This window comes from Myotis myotis, unplaced genomic scaffold (genome assembly GCF_014108235.1).
Source record: "Myotis myotis isolate mMyoMyo1 unplaced genomic scaffold, mMyoMyo1.p scaffold_m19_p_3, whole genome shotgun sequence".
Classification (NCBI taxonomy): domain Eukaryota; kingdom Metazoa; phylum Chordata; class Mammalia; order Chiroptera; family Vespertilionidae; genus Myotis; species Myotis myotis.
Genome location: NW_023416335.1, coordinates 79,928,599 through 79,951,220, shown reverse-complemented (window position 1 = coordinate 79,951,220; position 22,622 = coordinate 79,928,599). Strand labels below are relative to the sequence as shown.

The 22,622-nt window shown below is 38.8% G+C and overlaps 1 protein-coding gene across 4 annotated transcripts in view; it reads right to left on the bottom strand.

Moving 5' to 3' along the window:
- Nucleotides 1–137: 137 nt before the first annotated feature.
- Nucleotides 138–22,622, bottom strand: part of WBP4 (WW domain binding protein 4) — a 34,519-nt gene continuing 12,034 nt past the window's right edge. For 2 of the 4 annotated variants that reach the window (XM_036298553.1, XM_036298552.1), the window contains 6 exons: nt 20,966–21,133; nt 17,718–17,764; nt 17,217–17,292; nt 14,850–15,043; nt 11,182–11,360; nt 138–495 (listed from right to left, as the gene is read on the bottom strand). In XM_036298553.1, the coding sequence (XP_036154446.1) occupies nt 285–495; nt 11,182–11,360; nt 14,850–15,043; nt 17,217–17,292; nt 17,718–17,764; nt 20,966–21,133 (875 nt within the window). In that variant the 3' untranslated portion in view covers nt 138–284. Of the gene's footprint in view, nt 496–9,226; nt 10,444–11,181; nt 11,361–14,849; nt 15,044–17,216; nt 17,293–17,717; nt 17,765–20,965; nt 21,134–22,622 lie in introns of all 4 variants that reach the window. The other 2 variants (XR_004965980.1, XM_036298551.1) reach the window with 2 other exon arrangements.

Genomic DNA, 22,622 nt, shown 5'->3' with positions numbered 1-22,622 from the left:
AGGCCTTGCTTTTCCAGGTTTTAAAAAACAGATACATAGCATCTTATATTATGACAATTAGCATTTTTAGGCACTGAACATAATACACTGTAATACAATGCAAGGTAGTAAGTAGGCTTCCATTTTAGGAACAAAAATAAATTTCACATAAAAAAAGATTTATTTTACATTCACATAAAATACATTTAGAATAAATCTAAATTTTTAACATTAAAGTATTTAGAAATAATATAGAGAAGCTTTAAGATGTGTAGTCTGCATCCTGTTCCAAAACTCTTTTCAAATTATTGATCATCACCTCGCTGTCTTAAATTTCTAGATTTTCCATTTTCCACTTTTCTCTTTTTGAATACTGGGGCCACTCCATCTGCCACGACTCCAAGAGAAGTGACTGTTTTTTCTTTAAAAACTACTTTGGGTTCCTCACCAACAGCAGCTTCTGAAGTTGATAAATATTCATTTTCAGTGCTTGGAAGTTCCAAATCTACCTCCTCACTGGAATAGAAAATAAAAATAAAACCATTACTTGACAAAGATTAAGACAAACTTTCACATAACTGGTCGGTCCACCAAAGCCCCAAGATCACCTTTCTAATAGTGGGAAGTTAGCCATTTTAGAGTAGGAAACTATTTTAAAATAAATTATTTAAGATACTAAATACTTATTTAGGTGGACACACCAGGAAAACTCCCATCTATTCTTTTATTCCTGTTGCACAAAATATGTGTCGTTTAAGGAAATGCTTGTGCTTATGTATGATTAACAGTATAGTTATATAGGTGAATAAGTGAGATGTATTTATGGAAAATGATTTTGCTACGGACTGACAAGACCTATGGGGGCTCACACAGCACAAGATGAAAACCATGGCATGTCAATGGCCTAGTGTAGTAACGACTCTATGTGGCTGTTTGCCTACCACCTTTTTACTAAGGAACTAGCCCTTCAACTGTCCATATGGTTACTATAAATATTCAGTTGACTAGTCCACAGATCAATACCTGTTTAACACGAGCATAATAAACCCATCACTCCATTCCCTGAGCTTTTTGAACATGGACCAGAATGATCATTATGTTTAACTTTTTAGTGGCTAGACGTATAAAACCTGTTGGGAACTACATATCCTCCCTATTTAGAGAAAGGAGTTCTACAAAGATTAGGGATGGAAGATGGAGAATTCTGCCAATGTTTCAGGCCTGGTCAGTAATTCCTGAGGCCCAGCTCAATTCCTGCCCCTCCCAGAGCTTACAAATAATGTGTGAAAATTTCCCAAAAGTGGGCAGAGATTTGTACATCCAGTTGAAGCTAATATAGGTCACCTCAAAATTATAATCCAAAAAGATCTTCAAAACACATTTTAATGAGACTGTTTAACATCTAAGACAAAGAAAGAATTTTAAAAGCAGCAAGTGAAGAAAATTTTACTCATACAAGAGAATGTCATAAGGCTACCAGAGAGTATCTCAGCAAACAATGCAAGCCAGAAGAGAATGTGATGATATATTCCAAGTGTTGAAAGGAATACAATGCTAATCAAGATTACCTAGCCAGTTAAAGTGTCTTTCAGAAATGAAGGCAATAAAAACTTACCCTAATAAAAAAAATCTGAGGTGATTCTGCTTTACAAGAAATGCTGAAAGGAGTTTTTAAGCTGAACTGAAAGGCTGCTAATTACTAACATAAAAATATACCCCCCAAAATGGTATATAGTCAGAAAATACAAAGCATATAGTCAGAATAAACGAAGACTCTATTAGGGTTGTGTGTTAACTACTTAACTCTAATATAAAGGTTAAAAGACAAATACATTAAAACCAGACTAGCTAAAACTATTTGTTAATAGGTACACAATATATGAAGATGTAAATTTTGACATCAAAAACATAAAACAGAAGTAAAAATGTATTTTTTGTGACTGAGGTTGTTATCAGACAGTGTGAAATAGACTGTTTTATATATATAAGAAGTTTTATATAAGCATCATGGTAATCACAAAACAAAAACCTAAAATAGATTCATGAGGTATAAAAGAAGGGAATAAAAGCATACCACTGCATAATCACATCAATTCAGCAAGAGAGAAAAAAGGAAAAAGGCAACTACAACATAGCCAAAAAACAACTGATAAGATGGCACTGGTAAATCCAGATATTATTCTAAATTTAAATGGACTGAAGTCTCTAATCAAAATTATATCTCAAAAAGCAATGCCAAAAATTATAGAAAGTTTACTGTATTAACATATGTTTTAAATGTTAAAGTCTTTATGAAATACAAGATTTTAGGGGAAAATATAGATTACTGAAACTGATTAGTACTCCAGAATAAGTAGTTGAAGCTATAACCCCAACCCCCTGCTCTTTCCCCCAAAACAGCAGCTGCAGTACATAATAGTTGAAATCTTAGGTGATCTATGTGCCAAGTGCGTACATGGTCCTACATGTGTTAATTTGTCTTTTCTAATGTATTCCACACAACAAATTAGAAATTAGTTGGGAACTATAACTTTTACAAATGAGAAAATTGAGGCTCAACGAGATAAGGCAACTTGTCCAATGTCACAGATAGTAACCAAGAGACTAAAGAGAGATATAAAAAAATTACCTCCCTCCTAGAACTCCAGAACCAGCTTTTACTAGTAATTTCTATTAAACTTTCTAATCCCAGAGGAACTATTAAATTATTCAAGAACATTAAATAAGGAAAAGCTATCTCACTTTTTATTTAGCATAAGTCAAATATCCAAACCTGATAAAGATATCACTCATTTTACAAAGAAAAACAAAACTACAGACATCCATTTCCCAATCTGTTCCCCATATCAAAGCTATGACTACTGAAATTTATCAAAATCAATTTCTGATAATCCTTGAAGAATCCAGAAATAAAGCACACATCCTTAACATAATAAAAATAACATAATAGGCTTAAGATCAACAGTCAATATAATCCTCAATATAAATTTTAGATACATTTCCACTGAAATCAGAAACAAAACATGAATGCCCACTGTCATCACTATTATATAACACTGGTTTTAAAAATCTAACTAAAGCAAATAGGAAATGAAATAAATAGGGAGCAAAATCAAAAGAAAAAAATCACAAAATATTTTCAGAAAAGTTTGTACACGGAAAACTCATAACTCAGAATAGTAGTTTTATAAATAAAATAATTCAGCAGCACAACGGGACACAAGCTTTTTCATACCATATTTACTAATTAAAGAAATAATAAGAAATGGATAAAATCCACAATTTAAAAATTAATTAATGTACTTAAAACACACTTACTAAGCATCTATTATGTGCTAGGCACTGTTTTTAGTTCTGCGGTTACATCAGTAAACCAACTAGACTAAGTGGCTACCTAGCTTACATTCAAGAAATGCAAATGTGAGACTTACATAGAGGCAGATACAAAAACTATAAAATCATACAAGATGACTTGAGTAAAAGGAGAGATACAACATTTTTGGATGGACAATGTAATACTGAATACATGCCAGTTTTTGCTGAGGGGGTCCAATGGAAGAGGAACTTTCAAAACTGCCAATAAAGTATAAATTTGTATGATACTCCTAATCTTTAAACAGCTATTCCATTCCTAGAAATAGTCAGTAATGTGCACAGAGTAATATCCTATATAATAAAACCTTAATATGAAAATTGACAGAACGGCGGAACAACCGGTTGCTATGATGCGCACTGACCTCCAGGGGGCAGCTCCACCACCAAGGGGCAGACGCTCAACACAGGAGCTGGCCCCTGGTGGTTGGTGTGCTCCCATTGCTGGAGCACTGCTCAGCCAGAAGATGGGCTCACAGCTGGCAAGCACAGCGACAGTGGCGGGAGACTTTCCCACCTCCATGGCAGCGCTAAGGAGCGGCAAGCCAAGCGGTAAGGAGCGAGCAGGCGGGCGGTTAGGAGCAAGGGGTCCCAGATTGCAAGAGGGATGTCCGACTACCAGTTTAGGCCTAAATCGGCAGTCGGACATCCCCAAGGGGTCCTGGATTGCGAGAGGGTGCAGGCCGGGCTGAGAGACCCCCCTCCCCCGCCCAAATTTCATGCATCAGGCCTCTAGTAGCTATATAATAATCAGAGTAAGTTATAAAAACAAAAAAATGTGGAAATAACCTAATGTCAGCAGAAAGAGAATAGCTGAGTAAAATCAATGCACATCTAAATGACTACATATTATATGGCAATTTAAAATAAAATTTATAAAATTTTAACAAAATAGGATATTTTATGCTTTTCTTCATTTAAAAAAGTCTTTTATAATAAACATGTATGTTATTTTTAGAGGGAAAAAAACCCTTAAGAAATTAGGCTAATCTACTTAGGGAGTCAGACATAATCCATCACATACTAACCTGGCTTAGTGATTAAAATTTAACAAGAATGGCTTTAGAATATAGTTATCACAAGAAAAAAATACTCAAAATCTGAGAAATCTCAACTTTGCAGAATAGTAGATATTGGTATAACAGGACCATCTTCTTAATGTAAGTCACTTAGGTCTTAAGTAATGCAGTTTATTATTTCTGCAACTTCAAAATACATAATTTACTTATGGTACCTGTATTAAATATGTATTAAATACACATTTCCCAATATTTAATATATACAATTTCAATGTTTCATAATAGTAACAATTATCTTACTTTAAATCATTTTTTGTTTTTCAGTTACAGTTGACATACATTAATTTCAGGTATACTACCCAGTGTTAGACGTTATATAACTTACTAAGTGATCATCTTGATGAATCTTGTACCCATCTGTCACCATACACAGTTATTAAAATATCATTGACTATTCCCTAGGCCAGTGATGGCAAACCTATGACACGCGAACTCATTTTTTTGTTTTTTTCTTTGTTAAATGGCATTTAAATACATAAAATAAATAGCAAAAATGTAAGTCTTTGTTTTACTATAGTTGCAAATATCAAAAAACTTCTATATGTGACATGGCACCAGAGTTAAGTTAGGGTTTTTCAAAATGCTGACACGCCGAGCTCAAAAGGTTCGCCATCACTGCCCTAGGCTGTACTTCATATTCCCATGACTATTCTGTAATACCCATCTATACTTCTTTTTTTCTCAAAGGATTTAAAAATATATATTGTTATTGATTTCAGAGGGAGGGAGAGGGAGAGACAGAAACATCAATAAGAATCGATTGGCTGCCTCCTGCACGCCCCCTACTGGGGATCAAGCCTGCAACCTGGGCATGTGCCCTAACCAGGAATTGAATCTTCCTGGTTCATGGATTGATGCTCAACCACTGAGCCATATTGGGCAGGCACAAATCTATACTTCTTAATCCCTTTATCTTTTTCACCCATCCCCACAACATCCTCCCATATGGCAATCATCAAAGTGTTCTTTGTATCTGAGTCTGTTCCTGTTCATTTGTTTTTTAGATTCAATTGTTGGTAAGTATTTATGGCCATTTTATTATTCTTTTTTTTTTTTAATCTTTTCTTCTTCTGAAAGAACACCTTTTTATAACATTTCATGTAATATTAGTTTGGTGGTGATGAACTCCTTTAGATTTCTCTTGTCTGGGAAGCTCTTTATCTGTCCTTTGATTCTAAATAACTTTGCTGGGTAATCTTGGTTGTATGTCCTTGCCTTTTCATCTCTTTGAATATTTCTTGCCGATCCCTTCTGGCCTCCAAGTGTCTGTTGAGAAGTCAGCTGACAGTCTTATGGGAGCTCGCTTGTAGTTACCTAACTGCTTTTCAAATACTCTAACTTTTTGCATTTTATTTATGGTATGTCTTAAAGCGGGCCTCTTTGGGTTCATATTGTTTGGGACTCTGCACTTCCTGGACTTGTATGTCTATTTCCTTCACTATGTTAGGGAAATTTTCCACATGATTTTTTCACGTTTTCAGTTCCTTGCTCTCTCTCTCTCTCTCTCTTCTCCTGGCATCCTCTTGATGCAAATGTTGGTATGACTGAAGTTGTCCCAGAGGCTCCTTATACTATCCTCCTTTTTGGGGGTTTCTTTTTCATTTTTGCAGTTCTGATTGGGTGTTTTCTGCTTCCTTTTCTTCCAAATTTCTGCTTCATCCACTCCACTGTTGATACCTTGTAATGTATTCAATTAATTTCAATTAATGTATTTTTCATTTGTGACTGGTTCTTTTTTGTTTTCTAGTTGTTTTTGTTTCCTATCTCTTTGCTGAAGTTTTCACTAAGTTCATCTACTATTCCCCTAAGTCCACTGAGTATCCTTATAACCAGTGGTCTGAACTCTGCATCTAGTAGATTATCTCCATTTTGTTTAGTTCTTTTTCTGGAGTTTTGTTCTTTCATTTGGGACACGTTTCTTTGTCTCCTATTTGCTGCCCCCCTGTCTGTTTCTATGTATTAGATAGAGTTGGTATGTCTCCTGGGCTTGATAGAGTGGCCTCATAAAGTAGCTGTCCTGTGTGGTCCAGTGACACAGCCTCCATGTTCACCCAAGCTGGGCACTCTTGTGGGCTGTGTACACCAAGCATGTTAAAACTCGCAGCTTGCATGCAGCCCACAACAAGTATTTTTGCGGCCCAGCCAATATGATGGTATGTAAGAAACGTAATAAAAATTTTGTAACTTAATTTTTACAACATCCTGTTATACAGAATCCTATCTACTAAAAGAGAAACATGGTAATTGGCGTACGACTGCTACCCTTCCCATTGGCTAATCAGGGCGATATGCAAATTAACTGCCAGCCAAGATGGCGGCCGGCAGCCAGGCAGCTTGAAACTAACATGAGGCTTGCTTGCTTCAGTGACGGAGGACTCCGAGGTTCCCCGCCTGCCGCTGCAGGCCTCTAAGCTGGCAGTTTGAAACATAGTTACAAAAATAGAAGCTAAACAAAACCCCAGAAACCAGCTTTCAGCTAGCCGGGATCTCAGACCTGGAGTTGATACAGAGTTTCGATTGTAGAACCTAAACAAACCAGATACCTGCTTTCAGGAGCGGAGGCCTAAGAGCTGGAGCCTCAGAGCTAAAGCTGGCTCAGAATAAAAAAGAAAAAAAAAAGAAAAAAAGGAGCAGTTGGGAGCTTCAGTCACCCGCCAGCCTGAAAACAGCCCTCAGCCCCTCACCCAGACTGGCCAGGCACCCCAGTGAGGACCCCCACCCTGAAGGGTGTGTGACCAGCTGCAAACAGCCATCATCCCCTCATCCAGGCTGGCAAGGCACCCCAATGGGAACCCCCACCCTGATCCGGAACACCCTTCAGGGCAAAACAGCCAGCCCCCACCAATGCACCAGGCCTCTATTCTATATAGTAAAAGGGTAATATGCCTCCCAGCACCGGGATCAGCGGAGCTGCGAGGTCTCCCGGCACCGGGATCAGCATGACAGGGGGCAGCGCCCAAAACCCCTGATCGCCCTGTGGCTCTGTGTGTAACAGGGGGCGGGGCCACAACCTCCCTATTGGCCCTGCTCTGTTCCTGACAGGGGAAGGCGTCCCAACCCCCTGATTGGCCCTGCTCTGCGCCTGATAGGGGGGAGCTCCCCAACCTCCTGATCGCCCTGCGACTGTGTGTGTGACAGGGTGCGGCACCCCAACCCCCCAACTACACGGGCCCTGCTCTGTGTGTGATGGGGTAGAGCCATAACCTCCCCATCGGCCCTGCCCTGAGTGTGAGAGTGGTGGTGCCCCAACCCCCTGATCGGCCCTGCTCTGTGGGTGATAGAGGGCGGCGCCCCAACCCCCCCACCCCACGGGCCCTGCTCTGTGTGTGATGTGGTAGAGCCATAACCTCCCCATCGGCCCTGCCCTGAGTGTTAGAGTGGCGGTGCCCCAACCCCCTGATCGGCCCTGCTCTGTGGGTGATAGAGGGCGGTGCCCTAACCCCGATACGCCCTGCTCTGTGCGTGACAGGGGGCAGCGCCCCAAACCCCTGATTGGCCCTGCTCTGTGCGTGACAGGGGGTCGCGCCGCAACCTCCCCATCAACCCTGCCTTGAGTGTGACAGGGGGCGGTGCCCCAACTCCCCAATTGGCCCTACCCTGAGCGTGACTGAGGGTGGCATCGCAACCTCCCAATCTGCCCTGCTCTGTGCATGACAGGGGGCGGCGCCCCAATTCCCCAATCGGCCCTGCTCTGAGCCCAACCAGGGGCTGCACCTAGGGATTAGGCCTGCACTCTGCCACCCGGGAGCAGGCCTAAGCCAGCAGGTCGTTATCTCCCGAGGGGTCCCAGACTGTGCGAGGGCACAGGCCGGGCTGAGGGACCCCCCCCAAGTGCACAAATTTTTGTGCACCGGGCCTCTAGTCAATATAATAAAAGCCTAAGCAACCATTATGGGGAATGTCCAGAACAACTGGTCGCCAAGTTGCGCACTGACCACCAGAGGGCAGACGCTCAATGCAGGAGCTTTCACCCAATGGTCAGTGCGCTTCCACAGGGGGAGCGCTGCTCAGCCAGAAACCAGGCTCTGTGGTAGTGGTGGGAGCCTTTCCCACCTTTGTGGGAGCGCTAAGGAGCAGTGAGCTGAGTGGTAAGGAGCGAGCAGGCGGGCGGTAAGGAGTGAGGGGTCCCAGACTGTGAGAGGGTGCAGGCCGGGCTGAGGGACCCCACCCCCTAGCGCACAAATTTTGTGCACTGGGCCTCTAGTTATTAATAATGAACTACAATGTTCACTAATGACTGTTTACTATAATCGTGTTGCATTCATTTCCCTTACGCGCCTTACGCGCAAGCACACCATCTCTCCCCACTAATACTAGCAGCGAGTATTTTAGCAGCCGATTGCCACGTCATTAGTCTTATACTGACTTGTTTGGTGTGTGCAATAGGAAATATTTTGCTTTGGGAGAATAAGAAAAGTAGGTTTATTTGCATTATGCTTATTAATTTGTGCAGTTATTCAGTGTCCGGTAAGTTAATGTTCAAGAAAAAAATATTACTCATTTATTTCAGCCCTTTGTATTTAGCATGTCTCTATTGAAATAAACCTACGTTTCTATGAAAATTGAAGCTTTTGTATTTTTGTGGCCCATATAAACTTAAACCTTGTTTATTTGGCCTGTGTTAGCCTCTGAGTTTGACATGCTTGGTGTACACCCTCCTGTTGTAGTTGAGCACTGATTGCTGTTGACACATCAACAGGAGGGATTTATCCCTAGGCCTATCAGCTATAAGGACTGGCTGTGACCACCTTGGAGGATCAGCTGTGCACGGGCCCACCCCATGGAAGAAGACTTACTTCAGTAGGGCTCTGAAGCCTCTTGAGTATGCTGCTTGAATGTGTTTCTTGTGGAGGCAGCCGGGTGGTGCTTCAACATGGTCTGATGCTGTGCACCAGGTATGCTGGCTTAGGTGTCTCCCGGAAAGTGCAGGCAAAGGTCAGCTGCTGCCTGTGTTGTCCCCCAGGGCCATCAGCATGACTTACAAAGTGATTCTTAGATAGCTGCTACTTGTGCTGGGCTTGGAGGTGCTGAAGTGAGGCCAATCTGAGAACCAAGGCTGGCTGCTGCTAGTGCTGGGCCTGTGGCAACTTTGCATGAGGTAAGGGGCACACAGATGCTAGATGCTGCTTGTTTGAGAAATTTTAGTAATGTCTGAAGTTATGCGCCAAGACAAGTTGTTCATAAGGAAAAGCCATTGCAAACAGCTTGGGTGGACCTACAATTTGGGTGGGCTTGGGTCTCAGGGATCAGGGTGACAGCCAGGTTGATGGAGACTCAGATATGGTGCCCGCCTACTGGATCTATGGTGGGAGGGCTCAGAAAAGGAACACCCTCCTGTTGCCACCATTCTACCAGCACTTCTGTATGGGAGAAAGTTGCCCCTCCAGTGCTTGCCCTGACTGCAGACAATTCAGTTCCTCCCCTTATAACCCTGGTGCCTTTTGAGCAGCTGGCCCAGTGCTGGAGAAGTGAGTGAGCTGAGAAAGTCTGCGCACTGGCCCTTTAAGAGAAATGCCTGGGACTCCAGCAGCCCTCCAGCTCACTGAACCATAATCCCTACTGGTTTTTACAGCCAGAAGTTATGATAATTTCTCTCTGTGTTACTGGAACCCAATTTCTCAAACAAGCAGCACCTGGTGGGCAGTCTGGTGTGGGACTGGAACCCCTCACTCCTCAGGGGGACCCCCACAGCTGAGATATCTCTCCCAATTTTTATCAGTGGGACCAAACTTTCTGGGTGTCCACTCCTCCTACCAGTCTCAATGTGGCTTCATCATATCCTTAGCTGTAGGACTTCTGTTCAGCTAGATTTCAGGCAGTTCCGAATGATGGTTGTTCTGCAGTTTAGTTGTAATTTTGATGTGGTTGTGGGAAGATTGGAGTACTACATTTACCTATGCCACTATGGTGACCGGAATCTATCCTAGTACCATTTTAATGGTGTGTTACCCCCTAGAGAATCATTTCTAATTAGAACAGGTATATAAAGTTCCAAAACTTGCATTACTTTTACCTGTGAAAAAATTGAACCTTTTCATTAAAATATAATTTTAACATAAATAATTTCAAGTATTACTAGATTAGTCATCTTTCATTACCATTTCAAAGCAATGTCTTACAGAATAACTGCTTAACTAATGTAATTAGAAGATTCTTTTTTTTCCCACCTGAAGATTTTTTTAAAGCAGTTAAGAAACACTAATCTGTGAAGCTGAAAGTGAGATCTTCCTTTCATTGTGTAAATGCTTCTAAGACAGTAACTGACTTGATCACATAAGCTAGAAATATAAACCAGGTAACATCTCACCATGATCTTGTTCAATTGATAAAACTGTTGTTTTCTTAAACTGGCTTAAAAACTTTGTCATAAGCCATTTTGAAGACAGCAACAGAACTTTTTTATTGCTTTTAGATGTATTATATGCAGCATTTGTTGACTATGCAGATATTTATTTCTCAGATAGAATAATAATCATGAGTGTGAGAATGCTCATGTGTGCATAATTGAGTTACTGTGTGAATGTGTGCTCAACAGAAATGTCATATTTTGGAAGAAATGAAAACAATCACTACCTTTTTAAAATAACCCAATTCATATTTTAAAATACTAGAAAAAAAAACACTCTAGTAATAAAATAAATGAGCTATACTTTTAATGAGTACTTTATCCTTCAAATAGTTACTATAACTTATTGAAGTATTTGATATAAAATATTTGTAATAACAGTGGGATTACATTTCAGGTACTTACTGAGACTCAACTTCTTGTTTAATTTCTTTCCATTCTCCATATGGGTTTGATTTTTTATGAGCTTTGGATTTTTCTTCATTTGAACCTGATGAATTCTGCTCTTGGATATTTGTTTCTTTCTGTTTTTCAGAAAGGAGGATCTTGCCTTCATTTACTTTATCACTATTTTTATTTTTTACCTGAAATGTCAAAGTCAAGAAATAAGGTACCACTAGGACAGAAACAAAATTTCTTTAATGGAATCTTATTATTGGTTTTTAAATAATAATACATTAACTCTCTTAATAGTTTATATTTGCACATAACACAACAAATGTACATAAAAAAGCTTTAATGGTCAATAAGGTTTTTTCATCACATCTAAAATATCACACCATAGCCAAAGCTGCTTTTTAAAACAGGACATGATCCTATTAATGCTCTACAATTAACAACATACATTAGCTTTTTTTATCCTCTCTTTTCTTTTCTGTTTTATTGCCTTACTTATATATCCAACATTGACCTTCCTTTATACTGTGCTCCTTTTGAGTTTACTGCCATGTCACTGGACCCCTTTACACCCACTATCTATTTAAAGAACTCCCTTAACCTATTTGTCTTAACTTTATGTTGACTACATTGCCAGAACTTTAGTGTCCTATACAACTGGAAGCTACATGAAAGTAGAAGACACACCCTGGAGGGACAAGCAGCTCCCATAGTTGTCCCTAGATAGGGCTGGTGGTTTTATGGCACCCCTTCATCTGGAATAACAAGGTCCTGTGACCCAGTTTAGCAAGTAGACTATGGACTGGATTTCTTTGCAACTGCACAACTATGGGTGGCAGTCCTGGGATACTGTTTTGTTTGCAAGTCTTTGAATGGATATTAGCTTATTCCCTTATGCTATTGGTATCATAAAACTAGGAGTCAGCACCTGCTTTCTCTTAGGATCTTGACTGCTTCTAGGCCCTAACTTTTTAGAAATAAAATATTTTTATTTGACTAAAAACAAAATATTTTGACTTTGATTCTCATGCAATAAATATCTCCTCTTCCGAGGCTCACAATACTGCTATCTACACAGTTCTCTTCCATTCCTCCTTATATGATCTAATGACCTCTGGCCACTACTCTATATTCACTGATGACTGTGCCAACTCTGACACCATGTTCTCTATTCAAACTCTTATTGTCATTCTAGAACTTAAAAATTCCTTAGCCTCAGCTGAGTTTCAAAATCAATGATTTTGATCTTCACTATACAGGCATACCTCAGAGATACTGCAGGTTCAGTTCCAGACCACCGCAATAAAGTAAGTCTTGTAAATATTTTTGCTGGTGGAGGATCTTGCCTTCAATTTGTAAAACACGAAACGTCTGTCAAGTGCAATAAAGCAAAGTGCAATAAAACGAGGTATGCCTGTATTTAGCAACCTAATGGTATACATGATAGGTTTATAAATAGTTTGTCCTTGTTTAACTGAATTTTGTAATATTTTGTTTGCTTGAAATTTTCTGTCCCAAGTTGAATGCAGGCTTACCTAAATTGGACTATAAACACTGTGAGATGGCTACTACTATAAGATCTTTGCTGCTGTTCCTCTACAAGTTAGATACATCCCTTGCCCTAAGTTCCATCAAGAATTATGGGTAGGTAGAGAAATTTTAGGCAATGACAAGATTCTAGCTGTGGCCTCAAAGTACCCTTTCCAGAATCCTCGATATTCCTTTGCCTCTCAGACCAGCAATCTCAACCATGGATCAGTGCTATGTATCTTGTTTACTTTGGCACCTGGGCTCCTGAGTGATTCTGGAAAGGTCATAAAAGCAAGAGGACTAGTAATCTATACTAATAAAAGGGTAATATGCAGGAGACCTTCTGCACGTCCTTCTGGACAAAGCCATGGTGGCGGGGCCGAGGTAGAGGCAGTTAGGGGTGATCAGGCCAGCAGGGGGGGCCAGTTGGGGGCTAGCAGGCTGGCACGGGGGGTGGGGGGGTGGGCAGTTGGGGACGATCAGGCCGACGGGGGTGAGGGGGGCAGTTGGGGACAAGCAGGCCAGCGGGGGCGGGCAGTTAAGGGTGAGAAGGCCAGTGAGGGGTGAGCAGGCCGGTGAGTGGTTAAGAGCCAGCGGTCCCGGATTGCAAGAGGGATGTCTGACTGCCGGCTTAAGCCTGATCCCATAGGCAGTCCGACATCCCCAGAGGGGTCCTAGATTGGAGAGGGTTCAGGCTGGGCTGAGGAACCCCCCCCCTCCCCCGTACACGAATTTTGTGCACGGGGCCACTAATACTGTATAAATCTGTTTTTACTTTCCTACCATGGCTAGGCACTCAGCCTATCAATCTTGGTTCATTTCCTCTCCCATTCCAGCTCAGTGACTATTTCAATTCATAAATGTTGTCAAGCTCTTCACAGCTTCTCACCCTCAGCAAGCAATCTTGACTTATGAATGAGTAAACTGAGACTAAGTGGCATGACTCTTTCAATTTCCTCCTTGATACCAACTCATCCGCAGTCATACCGTAGTCATACCTTCTTAAAGAAAATGAAAACCTCACTCATTCATGGATAATAGAGACCATTATAAACTTTTGAACAATAATAGATACAGAGGCAGAGCTGCCTCAAACAGATTGTCAAACTGCAGCAGGAAGGCCGGGGAGGGTTGCGGGGCAGGAGGTAGGGGGGTAAGAGATCAACTAAAGGACTTGTATGCATGCATAGAAGCATAACCAGTGGACATAAGACATTGGGGGATAGGGGAGGCTAGGGGATTGTCTAGGGCGGGGGGATAAAATGGACACATATGTAATACCCTTTGTAATACTTTAAGCAATAAAAAAAAAAAAAAAAAAAAAAAAAAAAGAAAAGAAAATGAAAACCTTATCGTCTTATATAAAATGAGTTTATTCCTTGTTCAAGACCAACCTATTTACCTATCCCTGTTGGTATTCCCTTTCTACCTCTTTTGGGGTCCTTCTCAACAAAAATATCACTACCATAATCTCTCATGATTAATATGTAGCCAACATCCTATCACCTAATTTCTATTTTCATTTCATATTCAAACTATACATACACACCACATAATGAAACACTTTTCATCCCCCTGTAATCTGCGTTCTGCCATCCAAAACTCCCGTGAAATTGCTAGAAGGGTATCCAGGACTTCATTACTGCAAAATTCAATGGACATTTTCCTTTTTCTAGGCCTAATTAATCCTGGATGCTCTCTATTCCTCTGGCTTCTGAGATAACTTCTTCTGCTTCTTTGCACACCTTCCTAACCACTCTTTTCTCATTCTACCTGTGGGCTCCTCTTTCTCTGTCTGCCACTTAAATGTTTAATGTTCTCCAAGGTTATTTTCCTAGATTACTGCACCCATTCTGAAATTTAAATTACTACCAGTTTGTTAATGATACTCAACATTTGTAGCCTAGACATTCTGATTTGCATGTTCAGACAGCTCTCTCTCAATGACGCAGCTCAAGTTTAGGATGTCTAAAAATAAATTTACTGTCTTACTACCAAACAGGTAACAATAAATGGTACAGCTTTTTATCCAGTTTCCAAAATACAGGTCTTGGTTTTATGTCTATCTTTTACCAGAAAATTTAAGAAAGTCTGAAGTGCTTTTTATAAATTGATAAACTTTTATAAAGAGTAAATCCAGCACCTACCTTAAACTTTATTTTTAGCTTCGGTGTTTCTGTAGAGACCTCTACTTTTTGTTCTTCCTGTTCCCCATCAGAATTACTATGTGAATTTGATGATTTGGATTCTTCCAGGGCACCAAGTGACTTTTCATTGACTTTACTAGAAAGCAGATCGCCAGAGTGTGGAATAAAATCATCAGGTTTTTCCCATCTGGATTCTATCCAACACATTAAAGTAGTCATGTTATTTGGTTACCAATTCAATTCAGAAGTAATTCTCAATATAATGCTTCCCGTCACTTATATTGTTAAATGACAACTCTGCATCTATTTTATGCTATCACTGGTCAAGAAAATAATAAATAAGAATTCTGTTAGCTCTTACTCTTGTATCTTTCAGAAATTTATTTCAAACAACCTTGATTCACTAGATGTATCAACTACAGCCCTGATGGAAAGAGGCCTAAGAACTAGACCAGCCATGGGCAAACTACGGCCCGTTTGAAATGAATAAAACTAAAAAAAAAAAAAAAAAAAAAAAAAAGACCGTACCCTTTTATGTAATGATGTTTACTTAGAATTTATATTAGTTCACACACACACTCCATCCATGCTTTTGTTCCGGCCGTCTGGTCCAGTTTAAGAACCCATTGTGGCCCTCGAGTCAAAAAGTTTGCCCACTCCTGAACTAGGCAATACTTTCTAAGGATTTCCACAATTTAACTGACACTGATTTCAGGAAATGTATGTAATAATGAGCACACATCAGATTTCCTGGAACTTATTTACCACAGAGATTTCCTAGGATCTTTACAAAGAGAAAGCATACTGTAAAAATCTAAACGAATATAATTTGTCATTTTTCTAGTAGGGAAAAAACCTTGATTGAACTCTACTGCCACCTAGTGGCCTATTGGGCTTTTAGTAAAATGATAGCATTTCTAATTATCTTGCAGTCAATCTATATTTTTAGTTTAATAAAAGGGAGAGGGATCCTAAAATTTATTGTCCAATTGGGAGAGCTTTAAGAGTGGAAAGGGCTCTATTAATAATCACACTGGTCTAGACATAAACTAAAACTTTTGAGGACAAATCAATACGTACAATCCCTTTTAAATATAGGATACTTCTAAGCACTAATAAAAACATTACTGCCCGGCTGGTGTGGCTCAGTGGTTGAGTCTCAATCTATGAACCAGGAGGTCACGGTTCGATTCCCGGTCAGGGCATATGTCTGGGTTGCGGGCTCCATTCCCAGTGTGGGGCATGCAGGAGGCAGCAGATCGATGTTTCTCTCTCTTTCTCCCCTCCCTTTCTCTCTGAAATCAATAAAAACATTTTTTTAAAAATTACTTTTTTTTTGGTCTCTATTTTACATAAATAACAAAAGAATCTTCAGGAAATAAACAATAAATAATTTGTGTAGATATATAATAGATACCAGACACTGTTCTGGGAATTTTATAGACACCTGACTCTCATGACCCCACAGAATAAGTGATTGTCTCTATTTTACTTAAGAGGACCTATAGGCTCAACGACTTGCCCACAATCATATACCTGGTAAGGAAAGAAGTTGTGTGTTAAATTCAGCTCTTACTCTAGAGTTACATTATATATTCCTTAATCTCTATAAAGATTCAGTATCTCAACTTAACTGAGATAGAACCATTGCTATCATTGGGCAGGCTAGGTATCCATTTAAAGGTTAAAAGACCTTTTCTTTTCCTCCTACAAGATTTAATGCTATGCAGAAGGCTTTGGTTAGTATGAATTAAACAAAACACAAACTTGTCAAAGTTACACTGATATTATAGCTATTTTGATATTAACTGCAGAGAAATCAAGTACCATTACTTGAAAGGCAGTTTTATGAAATTAAATTTTTAATTTTAAAAATGTAATAATTAGTTAATAATTAGGCATATTTTATAAATACTTATATAACTGGAACATTATTAAACTGATAAAAGTGAAAATTTGACAACCTCAGCCACTGCAAAAACACCATCAGTTTTGTTTTTTTAAAAAGGAAAAGGCAAATTGACTGATCTTTAAGGTACTTTCCAAGGTAATGATTATATTTCTAAAATAATCATAATAAAAATCAGTAATGGTAGAGAAAGTAAAAATGACTCAATTTTTAAAATTTATGAATGCAGTATCAATTGAGAATTACATAGCATAGTGCAGTATATTATATATAGAAATCCTTTTGTTTTTCCATGAGAATTAATGTGTTTTTCTAAATTACAAAAATAATACATTTTATGAAAATATGCTTATCACTATATGTACTAAAATTCCCTAGTTAAGATGATTCATTAGCAGGCTAAGAAGCAGTTTCAGGTATAATTTTAGATTCTTAAGATGATCAAAGGTAATACTTACCTCCTGTTTCTGTATTATAATAATAGGTGTAACCATCTTCACTTAAACCTTCAACCCAAACAGCCTTCCCTGCTGTCTAATGAGACGAAAAAAACAGCATAGATAGAAAACAATGTACTTATATATTAGATAACTAAGGCAGAATTAGCCACCCTTTGCTTTTCTCTCGAAACCTGGGAGTTAGCGGTGGTGGTACAGATCATGGCCAGAAAGCTTGGTTTATATTCACCTCTGAAAGCTAGGAACAATTTTTCACAGATGGACAGGGGACATGTGAACGGCAACTAGTAATATTTACCCTGTATGGAGTTTTTGAATAGACATCACTTTTAACCTCTACCCAGCCTACTAATGAAAGGATTATAGAAGAAAAGGAACAAAGAGTTTGGGGGAGGAGGGGCTTATTTGAAAGTAAATTTGCTTAATAAAATGCTACCAAAACCCCAGAAGCCAATCACTTTAAAGAATAAATCAAAGACACTATTAATGTACTTCAGTTACCTTTTTTAAGTTTCCTTGAAATCCTTCAGGTTTCTCCCATTGAGATGCTTAAAACAAAAATACATTGCATTTATAAAATCCTTTTGCTTTAAAAAAAGTTTCCAAAAAATTCACTTTGGCAAAAATTTATAAGCTATTCAATGTGTACAAAACACTAAGGTCTAGAGATAAAAACATAATTGAAAAATAAAAAGAACCAACATGCATCCAGTAGCACTGTGCAGAACAATACATGTAAATGCTACATGACCAAGGAAGGACAGAATCATTACAAGTTACTGGTACTTCCACAGGAATTATTAGAGCCAGGTAGGGCTTCTCTTAAAAACTTCATGAAATTCAGGCTTGAAAAATCTGGAAGGAATGACATAGCCTTTTGACATCTTTGGAGGGGAGAGTGAGATACAGAACAAATGACTCAAAAGAGGAACAAGATGAAGTATGCAGGAATTAAAAACAAGTATGCTGAGAAAGAGTATATAAAGAAGGATGGTGAAAAAAGGAAGCAAGCAATAGACACTAGAAGGGAGAAAAGACATAATAGTTTCTATATAAATTTGAAAGACGTATAATCCTTAGCATATAATAATCTATGATTCACTGCTAAACTACAACGTGCACTTCACTTACGGCTCAGTGAAAACTGAGTCATTATTACTATTTCTATGTAGTTTGAAACTGATCATGGTTCTAAAGATCATACTACTACTACTACTTATAGTCCAAGGTTTTCTTCATGATTAATTTTCTGATCTCATTTCCTGCCTTCTAGTCTTAACTTTTTTTTCCCTGGCTTTCTTCTATCCATCCCTTTAATATATGTACTACCCACCATGTTACCTTTCTTTTTTTTTCTTGTGGTCTCACATACTCCTAAAAGTTAATGTATTATCTACACTCCCGGACTCAATTTATCTTCCTAACTCCCAACTCTAATTATGAATTAGAGTTGGGAGTTAGGAAAATTGCCACGTGAGTATTCTATAGATACCTCAACCTCAACATATCCAAATATGAATTAACCACCCCACTTAAACTTAGTATGTTTCCATATTTCATATCCCAGTAAAGGGAACCATCATTTTCTGAGTCCTCTATGATATGGCCCAAATCTATTTTTCCAGGCTCTTCTACCATGTTATCTTCAAAGAACCTTATGCTTTACCTCTACCAGATAACTATTTCCCAAACTTTCAAGCCTTCTTTATTTTAAAAATCCTCACCCAAAGGTTTCTTTAATTGAATTTTTAAAGGAGGGAGAAAGAGAAGGGAGAGAAAGAAACATCAATTGGTTGCCTCCTGTACACCCCTGACCGGGGATCAGACTGGAAACTTAGGTATGTGCCCTGAATGGAAGTTGAACTTGCAATCACGTTTGGTTGCAAGGGACAATGCTCCAATCAACTGAGCCACCTGGTTGGGGCTCAAACCTTTATAGAGTCACTAGAGGCCCAATGCACGAAATTCATGCAAGAGGAGGCCTTCGCAGCCCCAGCTTTGTCCGTAAGGTCATTCCGCTGTTCGGTCGTTTGGTCAATTTGCATATTATGCTTTTATTATTATAGATATTGTTCTATCTATGTGGAATACCTGCTGTAGCCTCATAATAAGCTACTGCAATCTTTTTCAATCAAAATACCAATGGAGCCCTAACTGGTTTGGCTCAGTGGAGATAGCGTTGGCTTGTGGACTGAAGGGTCACAGGTTCGATTCCGGTCAAGGGCATGTACCTTGGTTGTGGGCACATCCCCAATATGGGGCGTGCAGGAGGCAGCTGATTGATATCTCTCATCGATGCTTCTAACTCTCTATTCCTCTCCCTTCTTCTCTGTAAAAAAAATTCAATAAAATATATTAAAAGAAAATACCAATGGAGTATCTGCACAATGCCAGGCACACTGCGTTAAGTGCTAGGAATACAAATGGTATGATGACATCATTCCTGACATCCTCATTTTAACTTGTAGATCAGCTCATAAGTAATTTCAGTGGTAATCTCTCAGATCCACATAATCACAATTAATTCCTATTCTGGCTCTCATATAATCTTAATCACATCTTTCTTACATTATAGCTCTTTAAAATTCTTCCTTGTATCTCTCTTAATTGTTTATTTCTGGTACTAAATTTTATGGTTTTGAAGAGTAAATGTATAACAAATTCATTTATTTATGCCAGATTTACATGGAATAAAAATACCAAATATATTTCATTTTAAAGAAAAAATAAAAAGATGTTTTTGATAGTTTTATTAAGAAACTAGAGGCCCAGTGCATGAATTCATGCATGGGTGGGGTCTCTCTGGGTGGCCTGCAGGGATTGGGCAGAAACCCGCATCCCAACGCCGCCTACGGCTCCTACCTGCCGCTCCCACTCACCCTGGCCCCACTGTGCCTGCCTCGGGCTTGCGCCCTGCGCCCAATCAGTCCCATGAGCCCTGTGTCTGGCACCCTCCCAAGGGGAGTGGCCTTCGAGATAGGGCCGGGGAGGGACCATGGGAGGGCTCCAGGGTGTGTCCGGCTCATCTCACTCAGTCCTGATCAGCCAGACCCCAGATGCTCCTACTGGTTGGAGCATCTGCCCCCTGGTGGTCAGTGCATGTCATAGCAACTGGTTGACCAGTTGACTGTCTGCCCCCTGGTGGTCAGTGCACATCACAGTGAGCTGTTGAACAGCCTTAGCATATCATTAGCATATTAAGTTTGATTGGTTGTTCGGTTGTTCTGCTATTCGGTCTATTGGCATATTACCCTTTTATTATGTAGGATACCATTGTGCATTTTATTAGAAATTGATATCCAAAACATTCATGGGGAGGGGTAATTTACTAAGTCAATCAAGATAGCTACACAAAAAAGAAATCAGTTTCTGGTTCTCAGTATGCTCTTGGATAGAAAATCTCCTCCACAGAATAAAACTCCTGCAATTTGTGAAGTGGATCTGAAATACCTTTATTCCACATGAAATGCTTTATTTACATGTAGCTCATTGTTTTAGAAGGTTCTATTGAAAAAATATAAAGCTTTAATTTGTAAGGAACCCAATATTAAGGCTTTAACTAACTAAGACACTGAGTCACTATGAGAAGGGTACCTTTTTAAAGGGCACATAATTTTTTTACTATTTAGTGGCAAAAATGTATAGTTATAGTATTTCATTGTTTAAATATTCCAATATTAACTAGATGTCTAAAGACAAAATAAACTGTCAGTTATCATTCTCCGCAGCTCTATGAACACGTGACTTACCTCCAGTGATAAGATCATAATAGTAATGGTAACCTTCAGAGGTTATGCCTTCTACCCATCTGCCCTTTGAAGGGTCTTTTTTCTTTTTCTTCTTTTCTTTCTGCTGATTTGATGCAGAGATGGGTGGGACAGTGCTGGTTTTTGGTGATATGCTTGGCTCTGAAATTTCTAGAGGAAAGATGAGAGAAGGGTGAAGTAGACAATACAACCCCTGCACCCGATAAAACATAAATAATATTATTAAAATAAAAAACCTGCTAAGATTCTTTTGGGAACTTGACACATCATTATAAAGCTTATATGGAAAACTAAACATGCACCAATATCCAGGGGAATTACAAAATAGAAGTGAAAGAGGAATCTAGTACTATCAGGTATTAAAATTTATTCTATAACTATGGTAAAAAAGACAGTATACAACTGATCCAGGGATAGGGAAATAAATGACTGAAACAGAACAGTACAGAAATAGATCCAACTGCAAGATTCCTGGTGTTTCCTATTATAGGGGAAGAGAGATCATTTAATAAATGATGTTAGACTGACTGGCTAGTTATTTGGAAAAAAGTTAAGCTGTTCACCTCTCCTCAGTATCTCTCATGTTTTTATATCAATATAAATTTCAGATGAAAGATATTAAAAACAAAAACAAAAACAAAAATCCCTGCCCTAGCTGGTTTGGCTCAGTGTATAGAGCGTAGCCTGCGGACTGAAGGGTCCCAGGTTTGATTCCAGTCAAGGGCACATGCCCGTGTTGTGGGCTCGATCCCCAACAGGGGGCATTCAGGAGGCAGCCAATCAATGATTCTCTCTCATCACTGATGTTTCTTTCTCTCTCTCCCTCTCCCTTCCTCTCTGAAAGCAATAAAAATATATTTAAAAAAACCTCACAAAGTAAAATAATGTTAAATTTAACTACATACAAATTAGAATTATTGCATATGGCAAAAAACAAAAACAAACATATATACAGGAAAAACAAATGACAAATATTTATAACAAATATGACAGAGGATTAATGTTCCTAACAAAAATCCCTTACAAATCCAATACTGCAACAGAAAAATGGGCAAAAAGTATAGAGGTAATTCAGAAAATTAACATTTACCTTCACTAATATTCAAAGAAATTAATTTTTTTGGTATTAGATCAATAAGTACTGAAAAGAATGACTGAATCCAGTGTTGGTCTGTCTAATCTATGGATATGAAAAAACAGGCAGTTTTTATGGTTTTACTTTTTTCTAAAGATTAGCCAGTCATTCCCAACATCAATTAATAAATTAACTTTATTTCTAGCAAAAGTATTAATCTTGGAGACATTGCTGGAGTATTAACTATCAATCTACAAAATATATTCAGGCTTGGTTTTGGCAATCTTACTTCTAGAAAGTAAACTTAGAAGGATAAATGCAAAAACACTCACACATAAGGAAGCTCACTGAAGCATTCTAACAATGAAAAACTCTAAGCAACCTAAATGTCAACCGGAAAGAAATGAAATAAATGGTGGCATTTTATACCCTTTATTAAACACTGTTACAAGTGTCACGCTTTTAATAAGCAATTTATACTATTATATTACTTTATTACTTAATTTTATTTTATTATTTTATTTTAATTTTTTAAATATATTTTATTGATTTTTTACAGAGAAG